The 23649-nt window shown below is 48.6% G+C and overlaps 1 protein-coding gene across 1 annotated transcript in view; it reads left to right on the forward strand.

The window, feature by feature from the left end:
- Positions 1 to 23649, forward strand: part of SERINC5 (serine incorporator 5) — an 81563-nt gene that overhangs the window by 10229 nt on the left and 47685 nt on the right. Inside the window, exon 2 of the mRNA XM_038765921.1 lies at positions 20047 to 20214. Coding sequence (XP_038621849.1) covers positions 20047 to 20214 — 168 coding nt within the window. The remainder of the gene's footprint in view (positions 1 to 20046; positions 20215 to 23649) is intronic.

The raw sequence follows: 23649 nt of genomic DNA on the forward strand, positions 1-23649 counted from the left end.
CTGACTCCAAAGCCCAGGCTCTTTCCAATGAGCCATGCTGCTTCTCTACCCCAGCACTCAGAGAGAAGCAGAGTGGCTCAGTGGAAAGAGCCAGAGTTCCAAAGCCAGAGCGTGGCTTTGGAGTCAGAGGTCATGGGTTCAAATCCTGGCTCCGCCAATTGTCCGCTGTGTGACTTTGGGAAAGTCACTTAACTTCTTAACTTTACCTCATCTGTAAAATGGGGATGAAGACTGTGAGCCCCCTGTGGGACAACCTGATCTCCTTGTAACCTCCTCAGCGCTTAGAACAGTGCTTTGCACATAGTAAGCGCTTAATAAATGCTATTATTATTATTTTTATTATTATTATTATTATTAACAGTGCCTGGCAAAGCGCTTAAACACCAGAACAGAAAAGGATTGGGTCAGCCAGAGTCGCGACCAGCCTGCAAGCGCTTAACAAACGCCACGGTTTTTTAGTTGTTATTGTGACTGTGCTGGGGGAAAGCATCCTGCGGGACGGAACGAGGATAGAGATGAGATGAAAGAGGCGATTTCCTCTCTTTCATTATTGCAAATAGACAAGGGCCGGGGAAAACAGTTGTAAAATGTCCCATGGAAACTCTTATGAAGCATTTTACAACCCGGCAGTGACTTTAGGGGTGGCAATACCTTTCATTTGTTTCTGAGGTATGGAAAGTTAGCCTCTGGGGGCTCTTTATAAGTGGATAAAATAAAATAAGTGGATCAGGACCCTCCACTGCCATTGTTTTTCCAGTGTCATCTCCCCCCCAAATCTCCCGGGAGAAAAGGCACGATTTTCCTGTTTTCCGGGCTCGTCCGGAGCGGAGGCCTCGTGAGTCAGTAGTAATGATTATGGCATCGAGGGCAGCCTCCCCGCCGAACACAGATGATGGGCAGATCGGACGCGATCCCTCCCTGAGCAGGGATTGTGGCCCCATTTCCCGGAGAGGCACAGTGAGGCCCGGGCCAGAGCTGGGATTAGCGCCCGGGCCTCCTGAATCCCAGTCCCGTCGGTCAGTCGTAATTATCGAGCGCTTACTGTACTAAACGCTTGGGAGAGGACAACGCAACAATGTTACAGACACATTCCCCTCTCACAACGAGCTTACGGGGGGACAGACATTACTAGAAATAAATCAATGACAGATATGGACATGAGTGCTGTGGGGTTGGGGGGGTGAATAATAATTATAATGATGGCATTTATTAAGTGCTTACTATGTGCCAAGCACTGTTCTAAGTGCTGGGGAGGTTACAAGGTGATCAGGTTGTCCCACGGGGGGCTCACAGTCTTCATCCCCATTTTACAGATGAGGGAACTGCGGCCCAGAGAAGTGAAGTGACTTGCCCAAAGTCACACAGCTGACAGATGCTTGGAGAAGCAGCGTGGCTCAGTGGAAAGAGCCCGGGCTTTGGAGTCAGAGGTCGTGGGTTCAAATCCCGGCTCCGCCGACTGTCATCTGTGTGACTTTGGGCAAGCCACTTCACGTCTCTGGGCCACAGTTACTTCATCTGTAAAATGGAGATGAAGACTGTGAGCCCCCCGTGGGACAACCTGATCACCTTGTAACCTCCCCAGCGCTTAGAACAATGCTTTGCACTTAGTAAGCGCTTAATAAATGCCATTATTATTATTATTATTAAATGGCGGAGCCGGGACTTGAACCCATGGCCTCTGACTCCAAAGCCCGTGCTGTTTCCACTGAGCCACGCTGGTTGTCCCACGGGGGCTCACAGTCTTAATCCTCATTTTCCAGATGAGGTAACTGAGGCCCAGTGAAGTGACTTGCCCAAAGTCACCCAGCTGACAGTTGGCGGAGCTGGGATTCGAACCCGTGACCTCAGACTCCAAAGCCGGGGCTCTTTCCACGGAGGCACGCGGCTTCTCCTAAATAAATAAAGGGAGCAAGTCAGGGCGATGCAGAAGGGAGTGGGAGGAGAGGAAGGGGGGGCTTAGCAGGGAAGGCCTCTTGGAGGAGACAGGCCTTCAGTAAGGCTTCGAAGGGAGGGAGAGAAATTGTCCACGGTCCTGGGCTTTGGGCTTGTGTTTTTCTCTCGTGTTCGCTCACACGTGTCTTGTCTCTCCCCACTTCAATCCATACTTCACGCCGCTGCCTGGATTGTCTTTGTCCAGAAACGCTCTGGGCATGTTACTCCCCTCCTCAAAAATCTCCAGTGGCTACCAATCAATCTGCGCATCAGGCAGAATCTCCTCACCCTGGGCTTCAAGGCTGTCCATCCATCCCCTCGCCCCCTCCTCCCTCACCTCCCTTCTCTCCTTCTCCAGCCCACCCCGCACCCTCCGCTCCTCTGCCGCTAATCTGCTCACCGGGCCTCGTTCTCGCCTGTCCCGCCGTCGACCCCCCGGCCCACGTCCTCCCCCGGGCCTGGAATGCCCTCCCTCCCCACATCCGCCAAGCTAGCGGCTCTTCCTCCCTTCAAGGCCCTACTGAGAGCTCACCTCCTCCAGGAGGCCTTCCCACACTGAGCTCCCTCCTGCCTCTCCCCCTCCTCCCCCTCTCCATCCCCCCCATCTTACCTCCTTCCCTTCTCCACAGCACCTGTATATATGTATATATGTTTGTACGGATTTATTACTCTATTTATTTTACTTGTACATATCTATTCTATTTATTTTATTTTGTTAAGATGTTTGGTTTTGTTCTCTGTCTCCCCCTTCTAGACTGTGAGCCCACTGTTGGGTAGGGACCGTCTCTATATGTTGCCAACTTGTACTTCCCAAGCGCTTAGTACAGTGTTCTGCACACAGTAAGCGCTCAATAAATACGATTGATTGATTGATTGATTATGTGCCAAGCACTGTTCTGAGCACCGGGATGTAGAAACGAGGTAATCCGGTTGGACATTGATTACCACATGGAGCTCAGTCTGTATCCCCATTTTACAGAGGAGACCCAGAGAAGCGATTTACCCAAGGTCGCACAGCGGGCGTGTGGCGGAGCCGGGAAGCGCTTAGTACAGTGCTCTGCACACAGTAAGCGCTCAATAAATATGACAATGAATGAATTGACTTCATCCAGGTCTCCAAGTTGGCAACATATAGAGACGGTCCCTACCCAACAGCGGGCTCACAGTCTAGAAACGGGCTCCTTCCCATCCCCCTCGCCCTACCTCCTTCGCCTCCCCACAGCACCTGTATATATATTTGTACGGATTTATTACTCTGTTTTACTTGCACATATTTGCTATTCTGTTTATTTTGTTCATGATGTGCATCTAGCTTTAATTCTATTTGTTCTGACGACTTGACACCTGTCCGCGTGTTTCGTTCTGTTGTCCGTCTCCCCCTTCTAGACTGGGAGCCCGTTGTCGCGTAGGGACCGGCTCTATCTGTTGCCGACTTGGACTTCCCAAGCGCTTAGTACAGTGCCCTGCACACAGTAAGCGCTCAATAAATACAATTGAATGAATGAATGAGTGCTAAGTAATGCTGGTTTTTGTTGGGCGCCTGCCAAGTGTTCTGTTTTGTTGTCTGTCCCCCCCTTCTAGACTGTGAGCCTGTTGTTGGGTAGGGGCCGTCTCTATATGTTGCCGACTTGGACTTCCCAAGCGCTTAGTACAGTGCTCTGCACATAGTAAGCGCTTAATAAATGTGATTGAATGAATGAACAAAGAAAAAGTGTGATTCCAGCAGGTCACTGAGATGTGTTTGCGTTGAAATTATCTGCGCCTTATCCTGAGAGTCACTAATAATAATTGTGGTATTTTTTAAGCACATAGTATGTGCTCAGCCTGCGGCTATGAAGCTCCTGAGCTCTCGCAGACATCAGGGCACCGCACGGAGAGGTAATTAAAGATGATTACAGCGTGGCCTGCCTCACTGCCGTCGCCTGCCTCGTTTGAGGGCGATGTCGGCCAAGTTGACTTATAATAATAATAATGATGGCATTTATTAAGCGCTTACTATGTGCCAAGCACCGTTCTAAGTGCTGGGGAGGTTACAAGGTGATCAGGTTGTCCCACAGGGGGCTCACAGTCATCATCCCCATTTTCCAGATGAGGGAACTGAGGCCCAGGGAAGTGAAGTGACTTGCCCAAAGCCACACAGCCGGCAATCAGCGGTGCCGGGATTTGAACCTATGACCTCTGACTCCAAAGCCCGAGTTCTTTCCACTGAGCCACGCTGGTTTGGGTGTGGTGGGCGAGGCTTATGTCTCCGGGCCCCACCTGTATCATCCCCCACTCCCATCCCTGGCCGAGCCTCCACGCTTAAGTAGCAAGGCCTAGTGGAAAGAGCCCGGGCCTCGGAGGCGGGAGGAGCCGAGTTCTAATCCCAGCTCCGCCACTTGTCCGCTGCGTGATCTGGGGCAAGCCACTTCACTTCTCTGGGCCTCAGTTACCTCATAAATGGGGATTAAGACTGTGAGCCCCCCCCCATGGGACAACCTGATCACCTTGTAACCTCCCCAGTGCTTAGTACAGTGCTTTGCACATAGTAAGCACTCAATAAATGCCGTCATTATTATTGTTATTAATGATAGCATTTACTAAGCGCTTACTGTGTGCAAAGCACTGTTCTAAGCACTGGGGGGCTTACAATATATATAATGTATTACTATATTTTAATAATAATAATGATGGTATTTAAGTGCTTACTGTGTGTAAAGCAGTGTTCTTAGCACTGGGGAGGTTACAATGTATATAATAATATTACATTATAATAATAATGATGGTATTTGTTAAGCGCTTACTACGTGCAAAGCACTGTTCTAAGCGCTGGGGGAGATACAAGGTGATCAAGTTGTCCCACATGGGGCTCATAGTCTTCATCCCCATTTTATAGATGAGGGAACTGAGGCCCAGAGATGTGAAGTGACTTGCCTAAAGTCACACAGCTGACAAGTGGCGGAACTGGAATTAGAACCCGTGACCTCTGACTCCCAAGCCCGGGCTCTTTCAACTGAGCCACGCTGCTTCTATATATATATATATATGTGTGTGTGTGTGTGTATCTATCTATCTATATATATATAGATAGATGGATAGATATATATGTGTGTGTGTATATATATATATATATATATAAAATAATAATAATGATGGCATCTATCAAGCGCTTACTATGTGCAGACCACTTTTCCAAGCGCTGGGGAGGATACAAGGTGATCAGGTTGTCCCATGCGGGGCTCACAGCCTTAATCCCCATTTTCCAGATGAGGTGACTGAGGCCCAGAGAAGTGAAATGACTTGGCCAAAGTCACACAGCTGACAATTGGCGGAGCCGGGATTTGAACCTCTAACCTCTGACTCCAAAGCCCGGGCTCTTTCCACTGAGCCACGCTGCTTCTATATATAGATAGATAGATTGATATTGATATATAGCTATAGATATATACACACAAACACACACACACAAGTACACCCATCCCAAACCCCCCCACCCCCCCCTCGCCTGCACAGCTGTGGCGAGGTGAGGAGGAAGTAAGTTGACATCATCTCCGGACTTAATTGTTCGAGACTCTGCCTCGGCATCCGACGAGAAGGGGGCACCCGGGAACTAGTAATAATAATCGTGGTCTCCATGAAGCACTTTTTATGCTCCAGGCACCTTACTAAGCGCTGGGATACTTACAAGAAAATCAGGTTGGACACAGTCCCCGTCCCACGTGGGGCGCACAGTCTCAATCCCCATTTTACAGATGAGGGAACTGAGGCACAAATGAAACCGAGGGACCACTTAAGGAGTCAGTCAGTCAACAAGGAAAGGTCAGAGAGCCCTTGAATGCTTTTCAGTTTGATATTTCCTAAGCACTATGTGCCAGGCACTCTGCTAAGCGCTGCGCGGGATAGAAGCTAATCAGGTTGGATAGTGTCCGTGCCCCACATGGGGCTCACAGTCTTACTCCCCATTTGACAGGTGAGGGAACTGAGGCCCAGAGAAGCGCAGTGACTTGGCCGAGGTCACACAGCCGACAAGTGGCAGAGCCGGGCTGAGAACCCACGTCCTTCTGACTCCCGGGCTCTATCCACAAGGCATCTCTGCCACCCTTTGAGTCTCCCAGGGCACGGGCCAGCCACGTCGAGTTGACTTTTCTCCCTCCCTTCTTATAGCCACCCCCTTTGGGCAGCAGAATCCGAGTCGCCCAAGGAAATCCTCCACCGGGCGAGACTGCTGGCATTTCCTTAGCTTTCTTCAGTCTCTCCGACTGTTGCCAGCACCGGGCTGATCCTGAAGAGAGGGCACGGCCGTTGGCATGTCGGGCAGGGCACGTACGGCCCTTAGTGACCGTCTTGAGGGCCGTAGAAGACTCTCCCGGCGTTTTGGGATGGCCAGTAGGTCACTCACCCAGTCAATCGAGAATGATGTTCGTTATTGACCAGTAGTGGTGTTAGATGCTTCGCACGTAGTAAGCGCTTAACAAATACCATCACTATTATTCATTGCGTGTCGGAGTGGTCTAGTGGTTAGAGCCCAGCCTGGGAGCCAGAAGGATTTGGGTTCCAGCTCCAGCCCTGCCACTCATCTGCTGAGTGACCTGGGGAAAGTAGCTTCATTTCTCTGGGCCTCAGTGACCTCATCTGGAAAATGAGGATTAATAATAATAACAACAATAATAACGATGGCATTTGTTAAGCGCTTACTACGTGCCAAGCACTGTTCTAAGCGCTGGGGAGGTTACAAGGTGATCAGGTTGTACTACGGGGGGGCTCACAGTCTTCATCCCCATTTGACAGATGAGAGAACTGAGGCCCAGCGAAGTGAAGCGACTTGCTCAAAGTCACACAGCTGACAAGTGGCAGAACAGGGGTTTGAGCCCGCGACCTCTGACTCCAAAGCCCGGGCTCTTTCCTCTGAGCCACGCTGCTTCTCTAAGACTGTAAGTCCCGTGTGGTATGTGGCCTGCGTCCAATCTGATTAATTTGTATCTACCCAAGTGCTTAGAACAGTGCCTGGCTCGTAGTAAACGCTTAACAAATACCTTAAAAAGAAAAAAGAAAGGGAAACGTTTGGACTGCAGGCTGGGGATGCGGTTAAATTGAGCAATCCGACTGGGTCAATCAATCAATCGTATTTATTGAGCGCTTACTGTGTGCAGAGCACTGTATTAAGCGCTTGGGAAGTACAAGTTGGCAACAAATAGAGACGGTCCCTACCCAACAGTGGGCTCACAGTCTAGAAATCTGAGCCCGGGGTCTTGGACCGCTTAGCAGACAGCAAGCGCTCTCTGGAAAGGGAACCGAAGCGCCTTTGGAGTTGTAGGAAAACTTGTCCGTGAAGCCAAAACTCCACCCTGCAGGGAGCCGATGAGGTTTCCAGATCTTTTTACTTTCGACATCACCCCTTCTGAAACACAGTCCTTCAAAGACACGATTTGGCTGGGTGCTAGGGCATTTTTATTCAAGCAGGCCTCTTTGCAAATGGCACACCTCCGCAAAACTCTGCAAATAGTGATGCAGAGATAAGGAACGGTCTTGCCGAAGTAACACAGAGAAGGCCGGGATCTATTTTAAGCTGGTTTCCACCCTGCTTCAGAGTACCTCAGAAGAACGCCAGACAGTGTCGTTGATGTGGTAAAGCAAAGGCGCTCATTCATTCATTCATTCAATCGTATTTATTGAGCGCCTACTGTGTGCAGAGCACTGTACTAACCACTTGGACAGTACAAGTCAGCAACATATAGAGGCGGTCCCTACCCAACAACAGGCTCGTGGTCTGGAAGAAGGAGAAGCAGCATGGCTCAGTGGAAAGAGCCCGGGCTTTGGAGTCAGAGGCCATGGGTTCAAATAATAATAATAATAATGATAATGATGACATTTATTAAGCGCTTACTATATGCAAAGCACTGTTCAAATCCCAGCTCCTCCAATTGTCAGCTGTGTGACTTTGGGCAAGTCACTTCACTCCTCTGGGCCTCGGTTCCGTCATCTGTAAAATGGGGATGAAGACTGAGTCCCCCGTGGGACAACCTGATCACCTTGTAACCTCCCCGGCGCTTAGAACGGTGCTTTGCACATAGTAAGTGCTTAATAAATGCCATCATCATCGTCATTATTATTATTATTAGAAGGGGGAGACAGACAACAGAGCACCTGTATATATATTTGTACAGATTTATTATTCTGTTTATTTTACTTGTACATATTTACTATTTATTTTGTTAATGATGTGCGTAGAGCTTTAATTCTGTTTGCTCTGGTGAGTTAGTCGGGGGGGCTGCTCAGCTCCAGTGAGGCGGAAGAGACAAAGACGTGGAAGTGTCTGAGAGCTCTCTTCACGTGTTTTGGTCGGCAGTACTTAGTGAATGTCTTTTGTTGTACTGAGCTCTTGGGAAAGTACAGTTAGAAGCAGGGCTCCTCTGGGAATTTACAGTGTAGTGATCAGCATTTGAAGTGGGAGTTTGGGGTGACCATGGACACAGGGTCTCCTCCCTTTCACTTCGTAAATATTTTTATTCCTGTTCCCCATTGGAGGAAACTCCCTCTAGATGGGATGTGGGGTTTCTCTGTCTTGACCTTCCCAAGCACTTAAGCTCAGTTCATCGCTCCGACTGGTAGATCGGTAAATGCTGTTATTATTACTGTCACTACTACCGTTCTCCCCTCGATTTTCTCATCACTGTAGACCACACCACCATCCTTCCCATCTCACAAGTCAGTAACCGTGGCACTGTGGTCAATCAATCAAGTTGGTCGACTCCTTTCTCATTCCACCCACACGTTCAGTCGTTCACCAGGTCCTATCGGTTCTGCCTCCACAGCATCACTAAAATCCGCCCTTTCCTCTCCATCCAAACTGCTCCGTTAATCCAGGCACTTCTATCACACCGTGATTACCGCATCAGCATCTTCCTCGACCTCCCCGCCTTCTTTCTCTCCACACTCCAGTCCATACTTCATCCTGTTGCCCGGATCAATTTGCAACAGAAGCGCTCAGTCCGTGTTTCCTCAGTCCGCGATAACCTCCGGTGGTCGCCCAACCACCTCCACGTCAAACAGAAACTCCTCACCATCGGCTTTAAAGCAGTCCATCACTTTTCCTCCTCCTTCCTCACCTCGCCACTCTCCTTCTACAACCCTGTCCATTCCCTGATAAAGCCCTTATTTCCTCTCCTCCCTCTCCCTTCTGCTTGCATTTGTACCTCTTATTTACCCCTCCCTCACTAGACTGTAAGCTCCTTGTGGGCTTGGAACGGGTCGTCAACTCTGTTATGTTGTACCCTCCCAAGTGCGTAGTACAGTGCTCTGTAAATACCACCGATTGATTGAACTTGGCTTCAGAAAAACGAACTAAAATTCCCTCCGAGCTCACGTCGACTTCCACTCAAGTTGCTTGAAGTCAGAAAGCGACCTTTAGTGATTAGATATGCTCAAGGCCAAGTTTTTTGGGTCGAATTTGTCAGCATTGTTGGTACTTACTGAGCACTCCTTGGATGTAGTGCATTGAACTGTGTGGGCGTGAACTGCTTGGGAAAGTACACAGATTCAATCGTATGTTTCGAGCGCTTATTGTGTGCAAAGCACCGTACTAAGAGTGTGGGAGTATAATGTACAATATAATGGGAAGCAGCGTGGCTCAGTGGAAAGAGCCCGGGCTTTGGAGTCAGAGGTCAGGGGTTCAAATCCCGGCTCCGCCACTTGTCAGCAGTGTGACTTTGGGCAAGTCATTTCACTTCTCTGGACCTCAGTTCTCTCATCTGTAAAATGGGGATTAAGACTGTGAGCCCCCCGTGGGACAACCTGATAACCTTGTAACCTCCCCAGTGCTTAGAGCAGTGCTTTGCACATAGTATGCACTTCATAAATGCCATTATTATTATTATTATATAAGACACATTCCCTGACTACAAAGAGCTCACAATCTAAAGGGGGAGACAGACATTAATATAAATAAATATATGAATTAAATCAATAAATTGCGGGTGGGTACTTTCATTCATTCATTCAATCATATTTATTGAGCACTTACTGTGTACAGAGCACTGTACTAAGCGCTTGGGAAGTACAAGTTCATTCATTCAATCGTATTTATTGAGCGCTTACTGTGTGCAGAGCACTGTACTAAGCGCTTGGGAAGTACAAGTTGGCAACATATAGAGACGGTCCCTACCCAACAGCGGGCTCACAGTCTAGAAGGGGGAGACGGACAATAAAACAAAACATATTAACAAAATAAAATAAATATAATAGTAAATATGTACAAGTAAAATAAATAGAGTAATAAATCTGTACAAACATACATATAGGTGCTGTAGGGAGGGGAAGGGAGAATGAATGAAGGAGCCAAATCCTGGGTCCACAAATTGTCAGCTGTGTGACTGGGCAAATCACTTAACTTCTATGTGCCTCAGTTACCTCATCTGGAAAATGGGGATTAAGACTGTAAGTCCCCCCCCGTGGGACAACCTCCCCAGTGCTTAGAACAGTACTTTGCACATATAGTAAGTGCTTAATAAATGCCATTATTATTATTATTATTATTATTAAATGGTTGTGCAGTCGGTTTCTTGATTCTGATCGCCCCATCTGTAAATATCTGACTGTTTTGTCCCTCTCATTAGAGTGTAGGCTCCTCTGAGCAGGGAGCAGGTCACAGCCTTCTTTTGTATGCTTCCAGAAAGTTTGAGTGTGTTCTGAGCACAGTAAATACTGATGATTGAAAAGAAAAGATAGAGGGTTTTCCTGTTGAGTATGGTGAGAGCCTTTTTAATGGCCCAGTGGAGAGGGTTGAAACCCCGGGGACGACTGAGAAACGGCTTTGCTGGGAACAGGGTGGAATCCACTTCTGCTTCCAAAAACCTAGAGGGAATTCCAGCAGAGGGGGACTCAAGTGGGGTGTGTTTTTTGTTGCTTGTACTTTCCCCACATCTGTTGTTTGTGTGTGTGTTTGCTTCTCCCACCTTCTGAAGCTTTGAGCGGGGAATGGTTTGTGGGGAAGCCTTCCTGTGGGTGGAAGGGCCTGGCCTGAGGGCATTCTGTCTGTGTTTCCTCCGGGCGGGAGATTAAACTGACCACACAGGCCCCCTGACCGAACTGGGGTCAGAAGGGAAATTTTTTTACCATCCTCTCTTGCACAGGACAGGTGTGAGTGCGCTGACCGGTCTCTCATCCTGTGTCAGTATTCTTAGCTCCGATGACCTTTGTGGCTAAGTACTGCAGAGACAGGATGTCAATGCCCAGATTGAAGAGGCTGGAAAGTCCTTTTTTTTTTTTTTGTGGTATTTGTTAAGCGCTTACTATGGGCGTACTGGGGAACCTCCCCCTCCTCCCCATCGTGGGAAGTTTCCGTTCAGCCTTGACCTGTTCCTGACCCATTCACTCCTCCTCCTCACCATCACTGAAAACTGACAGGGTCTTTGGGGGGGCTCATCTCCCACTCCCCCAGATTCCCAGGAAAAGTTGGCTTCTTTCTCACTCCCCAGTGCACCATTCCACCTCCCCCATCTCTCCCTTTCCCTTCCTTTGAAGTTCATCCTCCACCTCTACCACTTTCTCCAGACACTAGTCACGGTCATCTATCCCCCAGGCCCCACCTCAAAACCTTCTGAACCATTTCGACCTATTTCTCACATTCCTTCTCTCTTCCTCCATCCCTACGTTGATCCTCGGGGACTTCAACGTCCACACAGAAGTTCCTGACGACCCTCCCGCCGCCCGCTTTCTATCACTCCTCAACGCCAATCAGTTGATCGTATTTATTGAGCGCTTACTATGTGCAGAGCGCTGTATTCATTCATCCGTTCAATCGTATTTATTGAGCACTTACTATGTGCAGAGGGCTGTATTCATTCGTCCGTTCAATCGTATTTATTGAGCGCTTACCGTGTGCAGAGCACTGTACTAAGCGCTTGGGAAGTACAAGTCGGCAACATAGACGGTCCCAACCCAAAACGGGCTCACGGTCTAGAAGGGGGAGACAGACAACAAAACAAAACATGTGGACAGGTGTCAAGTCATCAGAACAAATAGAATTAAAGCTCGGGAGAGGACGATACAACAGAATTAGCAAGACACGATCCCTGCCCAGAATGAGCTCACCGTCCAGAGGGGGAGACGGACGTTACTACGAATAAATAATATATAAAATAGCCGTCCCACTCATCAACTTGGACGCACACGTGAACTCATCATCTCTAGTGCCTGGGCAATCTCTACCCTCACCAACTCTGAAATCCTTCTATCTGACCACAGTCCCCTCACCCACCTTCTCTCCCCCACACCTCCTCACCACAAATCTGCCCTTTTCCCCCCCAGAAACCGCCTATCTTTTGACGCCATCCAATTTTCTCAAGTGATCACGCCCCATCTATTCTCCATACCCAAACTACCTTCCCTTGGTGACCAAATTGACACCCTCAACAGCAGCCCCCTCTACTCAACTCTCTGTCTCCCCCTTCCCTTCGTCGATCTCGTACCAGTAACCCACAGCCCTGGATCATTCAGTCATATTTATTGAGCGCTTACTGTGTGCAGAGCACTGTACTAAGCGCTTGGATCACCTCCACAACCTTCGCTCTTGCACACGGGCCACATAGCGCTGCTGGGGGGAATCAAGATATCAGGTCAACCTCGTCCACCTCAGGTTCTTCCTTGCGTGCTTTAACTCTGCCCGGCAGAATTATTTCTCCATCCTTATTGACACCCACGCCCATCGCCCTCGCCAGTTGTCCTTCTCAGACCCTACATCCTCCACGCCTTGCCCCAGTGACCTGGCTACATACCTTACTGAGAAAATTGAAACTATCAGGCGTGATCTCTGTAAGATCTCCGTAAAATCTCTGCTCCTGCCCCTTCTTCAACTCTCCCATCCTTCCCAGCGGTATCTCAAGAGGAGATCTCCTGCCTCCTCTCAAACCCCAGCCCCTCCACCTGCACATCGGACCCCATTCCTTCTCATCGCATCAAAACACATGCCCCCTCCTTTCTTCCCTTCTTAACAGCTGTCGTCAACTGTTCTCTCTCCAGTGACTTCTTCCCCGCTGCTTTCAAGCAAGTCCATGTCTCCCCTATCCTAGAGAAGCAGCGTGGCTCAGTGGAAAGAGCCCGGGCTTTGGAGTCCGAGGTCAGGGGTTCAAATCCCGGCTCTGCCAGTTGCCAGCTGTGCGACTTTGGGCAAGTCACTTAACTTCCCTGTGCCTCAGTTACCTCCTCTGTAAAATGGGGATTAAGACTGTGAGCCTCCGTGGGACAACCTGATCACCTTGTAACCTCCCCAGCGCTTAGAACAGTGCTTTGCACACAGTCAGTGCTTAATAAATGCTATCATTATTATTATCCTAAAAAAAACCCACCCTTGACCCTACGGCTCCCTCCAGTTATCACCCCATCTCCCACCTACCATTCCTCTCCAAACTCCTAGATCAAGTTGTCTGTACCCACTGTCTCCGGTTCCTCTCCTCCAGTTCTCTCCTTGACCACCTCCAACCTGGCTTCCATCCCCTTCGCTCTACAGAAAGTGCTCTCCCAAAAGTCACCACTGATTTCCTTTTCGCCAAGTCCAGCAGCCTCTACTCCATCCTAATCCTCCTCGACCTCTCAGCTGCCTTCGACACTGTGGACCTCCTCCGTCTCCTGGAAACATTATCCAACCTCGGCTTCCCTGACACCGTCCTCTCTTGGTCCTCCTCCTACGTCTCTGGCCGCTCATTCTCAGTCTGTTTTGCAGGCTCTTCCTCTGCCTCCCACCCCCTAACTGTGGGGTCCCTCAAGGCTCAGTTCAGTTTTCCCTTCTATTCTCCATCTACACCCACTCCCTTGGAGAACTCATCTGCTCCCATGGCTTCAACTACCACCAGTATGCTTTCCTCTCCATCTAAACTGCTACCATATTAATCCAAACGCTTCTCCTATCCGCCTTAATTACTGCATCAGCCTCCTTGCTGGCCTCCCTGCCTTCTGTCTCTTTTGACTTCAGTCCGTACTTCACTCTGCTGTCCAGATCATTTTTCTTCGAAAATGTTCCGTCCATGCTTTCTCACTTTTCATTCATTCATTCATTCATTCAGTCGTATTTATTGAGCGCTTAGTGTGTGCAGAGCACTGTACTAAGCGCCTGGGAAGGCCAACTACTGCCAGTGGTTGCCCGCATACCTGCACATCAAACAGAAACTTTAAACCAACCTGTTGCCAACCTGTACTTCCCAAGCACTTAGTACAGTGCCCTGCACACAGTAAGCGCTCAATAAATACGATTGAATGAATGAATGAATGAATGAACCCCTCTATCACTTCGCCCTCTCCTACCTCACCTTAGTACTCTCCCGAGTGTACAGTGCTCTGCACAAATTAAGCCCTCAATAAATACAATTGATTGCTTATTATTATTGTTAATAATAATAATGAAAATAGTTATAGTACTTGTTAAGCACTTGTTAAGCACCGGGGTAGATTCAAATATAGGCCAGGCACTCTACGCTGGCATAGATACAAGCTAATCAGGTTAGACACAGTCCACGGCTTTATCGAAGAGGCACCAGAAAGTTAAATGACGTGCCCAAGATCACACAGCAGACACTCGGCAGAGCTGGGATTAGAACCCAGGTCCCTCTCACTCCCAGGCCCGGGCTGTATCCACTAGGCCACACTGCTTCTCGTGGGTTCTCTTGAAGACAGAAAGCCCCCCCATTCCTAAACCTTTCAGTGAAAAAGCTGGGTTCCCCCCACCAAGGACCCACTCCCAATCCATTCTGTATCGCCTTTGCACTTGGATTTATTCACCCTTCCTCCAGTCCCTCAGCATTCACGTACATATCAGTAATTTCTTTATTAAAAATGATATCCGTCTCCCCCCTCCAGATTGTAAGCCCTTTAATAAGAATAATGATGGCATTTATTAAGCGCCTACTATGTGCAAAGCACTGTTCTAAGCGTTGGGAAGGTTACAAGGTGATCAGGTTGTCCCACGGGGGGCTCACAGTCTTCATCCCCATTTTCCAGATGAGGGAACTGAGGCCCAGAGAAGAAGAATAATAAGGATGGCATTTATTAAAAGCACTGGGGAGGTTACAGGGTGATCAGGTTGTCCCACGTGGGGCTCACAGAGTCTTAATCCCCATTTTACAGATGAGGGAACTGAGGCCCAGAGAAGTGAAGTGACTTGCCCAAAGTCACACAGCTGACAGTTGGTGGAGCTGGGATTTGAACCCGTGACCTCTGACTCCAAAGCCCGGGCTCTTTCCACAGAGCCACACTGCTTCTCCTTGGGTGGAAAGGAGATGGGGAGGCAGAGGTGGGGCAAGGAAGAAGTGGGAGGAAGGGGCTAAGTGTAGAGGAGGAAGGAGATGGGGGAGAAGGAGGTGGAGGAAAAAGGCAGAGGGAAGTGCGGAGGAGATGGGGAAGTGGAGGAAGTGGGTGGGGTATTCATTCATTCAATTGTATTTATTCATTCAATCATTTATTGAGCGCTTACTGTATACAGTGGTCTCGGGCATACAGATGGAAGTGGAATAGTCACCTGCAAGAAATATCATGCCAAATTTTTTGAATCCTGTGGCCAAGTGGATAGAACCCAGAAGGACCTGGGTTCTAATTTTGGCTCGCCGCTCCTCTGCTGGATGACCTTGGGCAATTCACTTCGCTGGGACTCAATTCCCTCACCTGTCAAATGGGGATTAAGATGTGAGCCCCATGTGGGACAGGGACTGTGTCCAGCCTGATTATCCTGTATCTAGTAAGTCCCTGGCACGTGTTAAACGCTTAACAAATACCATTTAAAAAAAAAACACATTCATTCATTCGATCGTATTTATTGAGCGCTTACTGTGTGCTGAGCACTGTACTAAGCGCTTGGGAAGTACAAGTTGGCAATGTATAGAGACGGTCCCTACCCAGCAGCGGGCTCACAGTCTAGAAGGGGGAAACAGACAACGAAACAAAACATATTAACAAAAATAAAAGAATAAATGTGCAAATAAAATAAATAAATAGAGGGGTAGCATCATTCCATTTCAAATGTGTTCAGTCGTGCCTTGAAAAAACCCATGAGAGTGGGCGAAAGATCAGAAAGCCAAGAGCTCCAGGATGGATTACGTAGGGCTAATTAGGACGCCCTCGTTTACCTTCGTTGAAAGAGAGTTTTCCCCATCCCATTAAGCTCATTACGTGAGAGCTGTGTGGGAAGGGAGAATTAAAGTTTAGAGACCAAAAAGCCTTGAGATTTAAGAGTAAAAGGGTTGTGTACAGTGGTCTCGGGCGTACAGATGGAAGGGGAATAGTCACCTGCAGGAAATATCATGCCGAAATGTTTGAATCCTATGGCCAAGTGGATAGAACCCAGAAGGACCTGGGTTCTAATTCTGGCTCTGCCGCTCCTCTGCTGGATGACCTTGGACAAGTCACTTCGCTGGGCCTCAATTCCCTCGCCTGTCAAATGGGGATTAAGACGTGAGCCCCACGTGGGACAGGGACTGTGTCCAACCTGATTAGCTTGTATCTAGTAAGTCCCTGGCATGCGTTAAGCGCTTAACAAATACCATTAAAAAAAAACCACATTCATTCATTCGATCATATTTATTGAGCGCTTACTGTGTACACAATCCTTCCTGCTAAAGGCATCGTTTAAGGTGAGATTCCATCCTGAACATCTCGGAGGAATCTGGTGTTGGGATTCAGCCATTCCAGGTGCATCCCGCGGCCAACTTTAGTGGCAACATTCCTTCTCCAGGCGCAATCTCACCTCGGTCAAGAGGCCTCGAGGACAGGGAGCAGAGCAGTCAATCAGTCCATCGATCGTATTTATTGAGCGCTTACAGCATGCAGAGCACTGTGCTGAGTACTTGGAAGAGTACGGTATGGCAAAGTTGGTAGACCCATTCCCTGCCCACAACGAGCTGCCAGTGTAGAGGGAGAGACAGACGTTAGTAGAAATAAAGAAATTACAGATCTGGACAAAAGTGCTGTGGGGCTGAGGGAGGGGTGAATAAAGCCTTCTAGACTGTGAGCCCGTTGTTGGGTAGGGACCGTCTCTCTGTGTTGCTGACTTCTACTTCCGAAGCGCTCAGTACAGTGCTCTGCACACAGTCAGCACTCCCTAACTACGATGAATGGAGTAGCAGCGTGGCTCAGTGGAAAGAGCCCGGGCTTTGGAGTCAAGTGGTCATGGGTTCAAATCCCGGCTCCGCCACTTGTCAGCTGTGTGACTTCAGGCAAGTCACTTCGCTTCTCTCGGCCTCAGTTCCCTCATCTGTAAAATGGGGATGAAGATTGTGAGCCCCACGTGGGACAACCTGATCACCTTGTAACCTTCCAGAGCTTAGAACAGTGCTTTGCACATAGTAAGCGCTTAATAAATGCCATCATTATTATTATTATAAAGGGAGCAAATCCAAGTGCAACGGTGACACCGAAGGGAACGGGAGAGGAGGAAACCAGGGTTTAGTCGGAAAAGGCTTCTTGGAGGAGATGGGCCTTCACTAAGGCCCTGAAGGCGGGTGGAGAGTAATTGTCCGTCGGATATTTAGAGGGAGGGCGTCCCAGGCCAGAGGCAGGATGTGGACAAGGGGTTGGTGGTGGGATATTCTTCTAGATAGTCTTCTAGACTGTGAGCCCACTGTTGGGGAGGGACCGTCCCTTTGTGTTGCCAACTTGGACTTCCCAAGCGCTTAGTACAGTGCTCTGCACACAGTAAGCGCTCAATAAGTACGATTGAATGAATATTTGAGATGGACCAATCAATCTGCGCATCAGGCAGAAACTCCTCACCCTGGGCTTCAAGGCTGTCCATCCCCTCGCCCCCGCCTACCTCACCTCCCTTCTCTCCTTCTCCAGCCCAGCCCGCACCCTCCGCTCCTCCGCCGCTAATCTCCTCACCGTACCTCATTCTCGCCTGTCCCGCCATCGACCCCCGGCCCACGTCATCCCCCGGGCCTGGAATGCCCTCCCTCTGCCCATCCACCAAGCTAGCTCTCTTCCTCCCTTCAAGGCCCTGCTGAGAGCTCACCTCCTCCAGGAGGCCTTCCCAGACTGAGCCCCTTCCTTCCTCTCCCCCTCGTCCCCCTCTCCATCCCCCCCATCTTACCTCCTTCCCTTCCCCACAGCACCTGTATATATGTATATATGTTTGTACATATTTATTACTCTATTTATTTTACTTGTACATATCTATCCTATTTATTTTATTTTGGTAGTATGTTTGGTTTTGTTCTCTGTCTACCCCCTTTTAGACTGTGAGCCCACTGTTGGGTAGGGACTGTCTCTATATGTTGCCAATTTGTACTCCCCAAGCACTTAGTACAGTGCTCTGCACATAGTAAGCGCTCAATAAATACGATTGATGATGATGATGGAGGTACAGTGAAAAGTTTCGCATTAGAGGAGCACAGTGGGCGGGCTGGGTTGTAGAAGGAGAGCGGTGAGGGAGGAGGGGACAAGCTGAGGGTAACTGAGCATTGGAAGGATTCTCGCTACCCATTTCTTTCCCCTCCTTGCCGGGCTGCTTCTCCCGCTGGAACTGGGCCTGAGCCGGCCCAGGAATGCCTGGAATTTGACTGCCAGGAAGAGCTGCTGACCTCCCTCCCTGTCCTGGAGGAGGGTGTCCTGGCTTGGGATGGACCCTTGCCCCCCCCAACCTTATCACCCCACCTTCCTTCTAGCTGCTCCAGAGGTGGCAGAGACCAGGAGGGCTTTGTAAGGGGAGAGCAGTCATGGGTAGGGAGTGTCAATCAATCAATAATATTTATTGAGCACTTACTGTGTGCAGAGCACTGTACTAAGCACTTGGGAAGTCCAAGTTGGCAACACATAGAGACGGTCCCTACCCAACAGCGGGCTCACAGTCTAGAAGGGGGAGACAGAGAACAAAACAAAATATATTAACAAAATAAAATAAATGCATTGTTATGTCATCCAAGCACTTAGTACAGTGCTCTGCACACAGTAAATATCTATTTTATTTGTACATATTTATTCTATTTATTTTATTTTGTTAATATGTTTTGTTTTGTTCTCTGTCTCCCCATTCTAGACTGTGAGCCCACCGTTGTGTAGGGACCGTCTCTATGTGTTGCCAGCTTGTACTTCTGAAGCGCTTAGTACAGTGCTGTGCACACAGTATGCCCTCAATAGATATCTATCTATCCTATTTGTACATATTTATTCTATTTATTTTGTTAATATGTTTTGTTCTCTCTCTCCCCCTTCTAGACTGTGAGCCCACAGTTGGGTAGGGACCGTCTCTATGTGTTGCCAGCCTGTACTTCCCAAGCGCTTAGTACAGTGCTCTGCACACAGTATGCCCTCAGTAGATATCTATCTAAATTATTTGTACATATTTATTCTATTTATTTTATTTTGTTAATATGTTTTGTTCTCTGTCTCCCCCTTCTAGACTGTGAGCCCACCGTTGGGTAGGGACTGGCTCTATGTGTTGCCAGCTTGGTACTTCCCAAGCGCTTAGTCCAGTGCTCTGCACACAGTAAGCGCTCAATAAATGCGATTGAATGAATGAATTTATTACTCTGTTTATTTTACTTGTATATATTTATTCTATTTTTTTTATTTTGTTAATATGTTTTGTTTTGCTGTCAGCCTCCCCCTTCTAGACTATGAGCCCACTGTTGGGTAGGAACCGTCTCCACAGCACTTGTATATAATCTATAATTCTATTTATTTATATTGATGCCTGTTGACTTGTTTTTATGTATATATGTTAGTACGTATTTATTATTCTATTTTATTTGTACATATTTATTCAATTTATTTTATTTGGTTTATATGTTCTGTTTTGTTGTCTGTCTCCCCCTTCTAGACTGGGAGCCCCGCTGTTGGGTAGGGACCGTCTCTATATGTTGCCAACTTGTACTTCCCAAGCGCTTAGTACAGTGCTCTGCACACAGTAAGCGCTCAATAAATACGATTGAATGAATGAATGGGGAGGTTACAAGGTGATGAGGTTGTCCCACAGGGGGCTCACAGTCTCCATCCCCATCTTCTGGATGGGGGAACTGAGGCCCAGAGAAGTGAAGCGACCTGGGCCAGGGTCACCCAGCAGGCAAGAGGGGGTGCCGGGATTAGAACCCACGGCCTCGTTACTCGCAGGCCCGGTCCGCTCGGCGACACGCTCCGCTCACTAGGGTTTGTGTCTTGCAGCTGGCCTGTTGCTGCGGATCGGCCGGCTGCTCGCTGTGCTGCAAGTGCTGCCCCAAGATCAAGCAGTCCACCAGTACGCGCTTCATGTACGCCCTCTACTTCATCCTGGTCGCCCTCATCTGTTGCATCATGATGTCCAAGACCGTGGCCGCCAAGATGCAGGAGCACGTAAGCCCGGCTTTTACTTCCGAGGCGAGACCGGCCGGCCCCCTCTCTGTCCGTAGGGGACGGGCGTCGGGGCCCTGGGTGGGGTTAGGGGGCTCAATCTGGACCCGTCGTGTTGGATCAGCTGGTGGGCGGGGGTCACCCGTCCCCGCAAACCGCCGTTTGGGGTGTCGGGAGAGGCAGTGTGGTCTTGACGCGCTGCTGGCCTTGGATAAGTCACTTATAATTATAATAATAATGGCATTTATTAAGCGCTTACTATGTGCAAAGCACTGTTCCAAGCGCCGGGGAGGTTACAAGTGATCAGGTTGTCCCAGGGTCACTTATAATAATAATAATAATAATAATAATGGCATTTATTAAGCGCTTACTATGTGCAAAGCACTGTTCCAAGCACCGGGGAGGTTACAAGGTGATCAGGTTGTCCCACCGTGGGGGGGGCCCACAATCTTCATCCCCATTTGACGGATGAGGGAACTGAGGCACAGAGAAATGAAGTGACTTGCCCAAAGTCACACAGCTGACAAGTGGTGGCCGGGATTTCATTCATTTCATTCATTCAGTCGTATTTATTGAGCGCTTACTGTGTGCAGAGCACTGTACTACTACTACTACTACTACTAATAATAATAATAGCATTTATTAAGCGCTTACTATGTGCAAAGCACTGTTCTAAGCGCTGGGGAGGTTTACAAGGTGATCAGTTTGTCCCACGGGGGGCTCACAGTCTTCATCCCCATTTTACAGATGAGGTAACTGAAGCCCAGAGAAGTTAAGTGACTTGCCCAAAGTCACACAGCTGATAAGTGGTGGAGCCAGGGTTTGAACCCATGACCTCTGACTCCAAAGCCCGGGCTCTTTCCACAGAGCCACACTGCTACTAAGCGCTTGGGAAGTCCAAGTTGGTGACATATAGAGGCGGTCCCTACCCAACAGTGGGCTCACAGTCTGGAAGGGGGAGACAGACAACAAAACAAAACATAAACCAAATAAAATAAATAGAATAAATATGTACAAGTAAAATAGAGTAATAAATATGTACAAACATATATACATGTATGTTAAATAGTAATAATAATAATAATAATGATGGCATTTGCTAAGCGCTTACTATGTGCAAAGCACTGTTAATAATGGCATTTATTAAGTGCTTACTATGTGCAAAGCACTGTTCTAAATGCTGGAGAGGTTACAAGGTGATCAGGTTGTCCCACGGGGGGCTCACAGTCTTCATCCCCATTTTACAGATGAGGTAACTGAGGCACAGTGAAGTGACTTGCCCAAAGTCACATAGCTGACAATTGGCAGAGGCAGGATTTGAACCCATGACCTGTGACTCCAAAGTCCATGCTCTTTTCCACTGAGCCACTCTGCTTCTCTAAGCGCTGGGGAGGATACAAGGTGATCAGGTTGTCCCACGAGAGGCTCACAGTCTTCATCCCCGTTTTACAGATGAGGTAACTGAGGCCCAGAGAAGTGAAGTGACCCGCCCAAAGTCACACAGCTGACAAGTGGCAGAGCTGGGATTTGAACCCAAGACCTCTGACTCCCAAGCCCGGGCTCTTTCCACTGAGCCAGGCCGCTTCTTCACTTCACCTGTCTGGGACCCCACTTTCCCATCTGTAAAGCGGGGTTGACGATAGACTGTGAGATGGTCTAGGGACGGGGACCGTAGACTCAGCAATCAATCAATCAATCAATCAATCGTATTTATTGAGCTCTTACTGTGTGCAGAGCACTGTACTAAGCGCTTGGGAAGTACAAGTTGGCAACATATAGAGACCCAACAGTGGGCTCACAGTTTAGAAGGGGGAGACAGAGAACAAAACATATTAACAAAATAAAATAAATAGAATAGATATGTACCAGTAAAATAAATAAATAGAGTAATATATCCGTACAAACATATAATAAAATAAATAGAATAGATATGTACAAGTAAAATAAATAAATAAATAGAGTAATATATCCGTACAAACATATATACATCTATACAGGTGCTGAGGGGAAGGGAAGGAGGTAAGGCGGGGGGAGATGAAGAGGGGGAGCAGCACAGTGCTTAGTACAGAGGAAGCACTGACCGAAGAGCGCAAGTAGCTGTCTCTTGCGTTTCCGGGCTCTTATCCGGCCTCCGTCCTTCCCGCCTCTTTGAGTCGGGAAGTTAGAGCGGAAACGGCAGGCACAGAGGCCTCTCCTCGTGTCGGGAGAGTCCCAGGATGTCTGGCCCGGCCACCTAAATCTCCACCTTCTGGACCGTCGATTCCGTGAGGGAGAGGCGGTGGGACAGCTGGAGCAATTCATAGCAGAGGTATTTATGAAGCGCCTTCTCCATGCCGTGCTGTGTGCTGACGTAGATGTAAGGGAATCAGGCCGGATACAATCCCTCTGTACAATCATGTGAGGGACCTTATCCCCATTTCATAGAAGAGGAAACAGAGGCCCAGAGAGGCCAAGTGACTTCTCTGCGGTCCTGCGACCGGCCCGGACAGAGATCCAGCTCATTTAATTTTAAAATCAGTCAATCAATCAATCAATCATATTTATTGAGCACTTACTGTGTGCAGAGCACTGTACTAAGCGCTTGGGAAGTACAAGTTGGCAACATATAGAGACGGCCCCTACCCAACAGTGGGCTCACTGAGGAAATGAGGCGGAGGACCTCGTTTCGTTAGGGATGTCTGGCCGGGCGATATCCCCGGGTGGCTGTTTCCCCCTCACTCCTCCCCACCATCCAGCGCTTAGAACTGTGCTTTGCACAGAGTAAGCGCTTAACAAATACCAACATTGTTATCATTATTATTATCCCTCGTGAGCGGCAGTCGGTATTTATCGAGCAGCCGCTCTGGGCGAAGCAGGTACTGGGCACTCGGGGCATTTACGGGATGAGGTAAAAGCCACAGTTCCTGTCCTGAAGCGAGCAGAAGCCGTCCAACGTGCAATTAGTGAAGAGTTCACGAGCATAGAGAGGAGGCCCAAGCCCAGGTGAAGAAATAAGCGATCGACAAGGCCAAGGGGTTCACTCATTCATTCATTCAATCGTATTTATTGAGCGCTTACTGTGTGCAGAGCACTGGACTAAGCGCTTGGGAAGTACAAGTTGGCAACATATAGAGACGGTCCCTACCCAACAGTGGGCTCACAGTCTAGAAGGGGGAGACAGAGAACAAAACAAAACAGATTAACCAAATGAAATAAATAGAATAAATATGTACAAATAAAATAAATAGAGTAATAAATACATACAAACATATATACAGGTGCTGACTTTTGAGCGACCAGGGAAGTGGGTCAGTCGGGGAAGGCTTCCGAGAGGAGGAGGCGACTTCTGACTGTGAGCCCACTGTTGGGTAGGGACCGTCTCTATATGTTGCCAACTTGGACTTCCCAAGCGCTTAGTACAGTGCTCTGCACACAGTAAGCGCTCAATAGATGCGATTG

This window comes from Tachyglossus aculeatus, chromosome 23, assembly GCF_015852505.1.
Source record: "Tachyglossus aculeatus isolate mTacAcu1 chromosome 23, mTacAcu1.pri, whole genome shotgun sequence".
NCBI classification, from domain to species: Eukaryota; Metazoa; Chordata; class Mammalia; order Monotremata; family Tachyglossidae; genus Tachyglossus; species Tachyglossus aculeatus.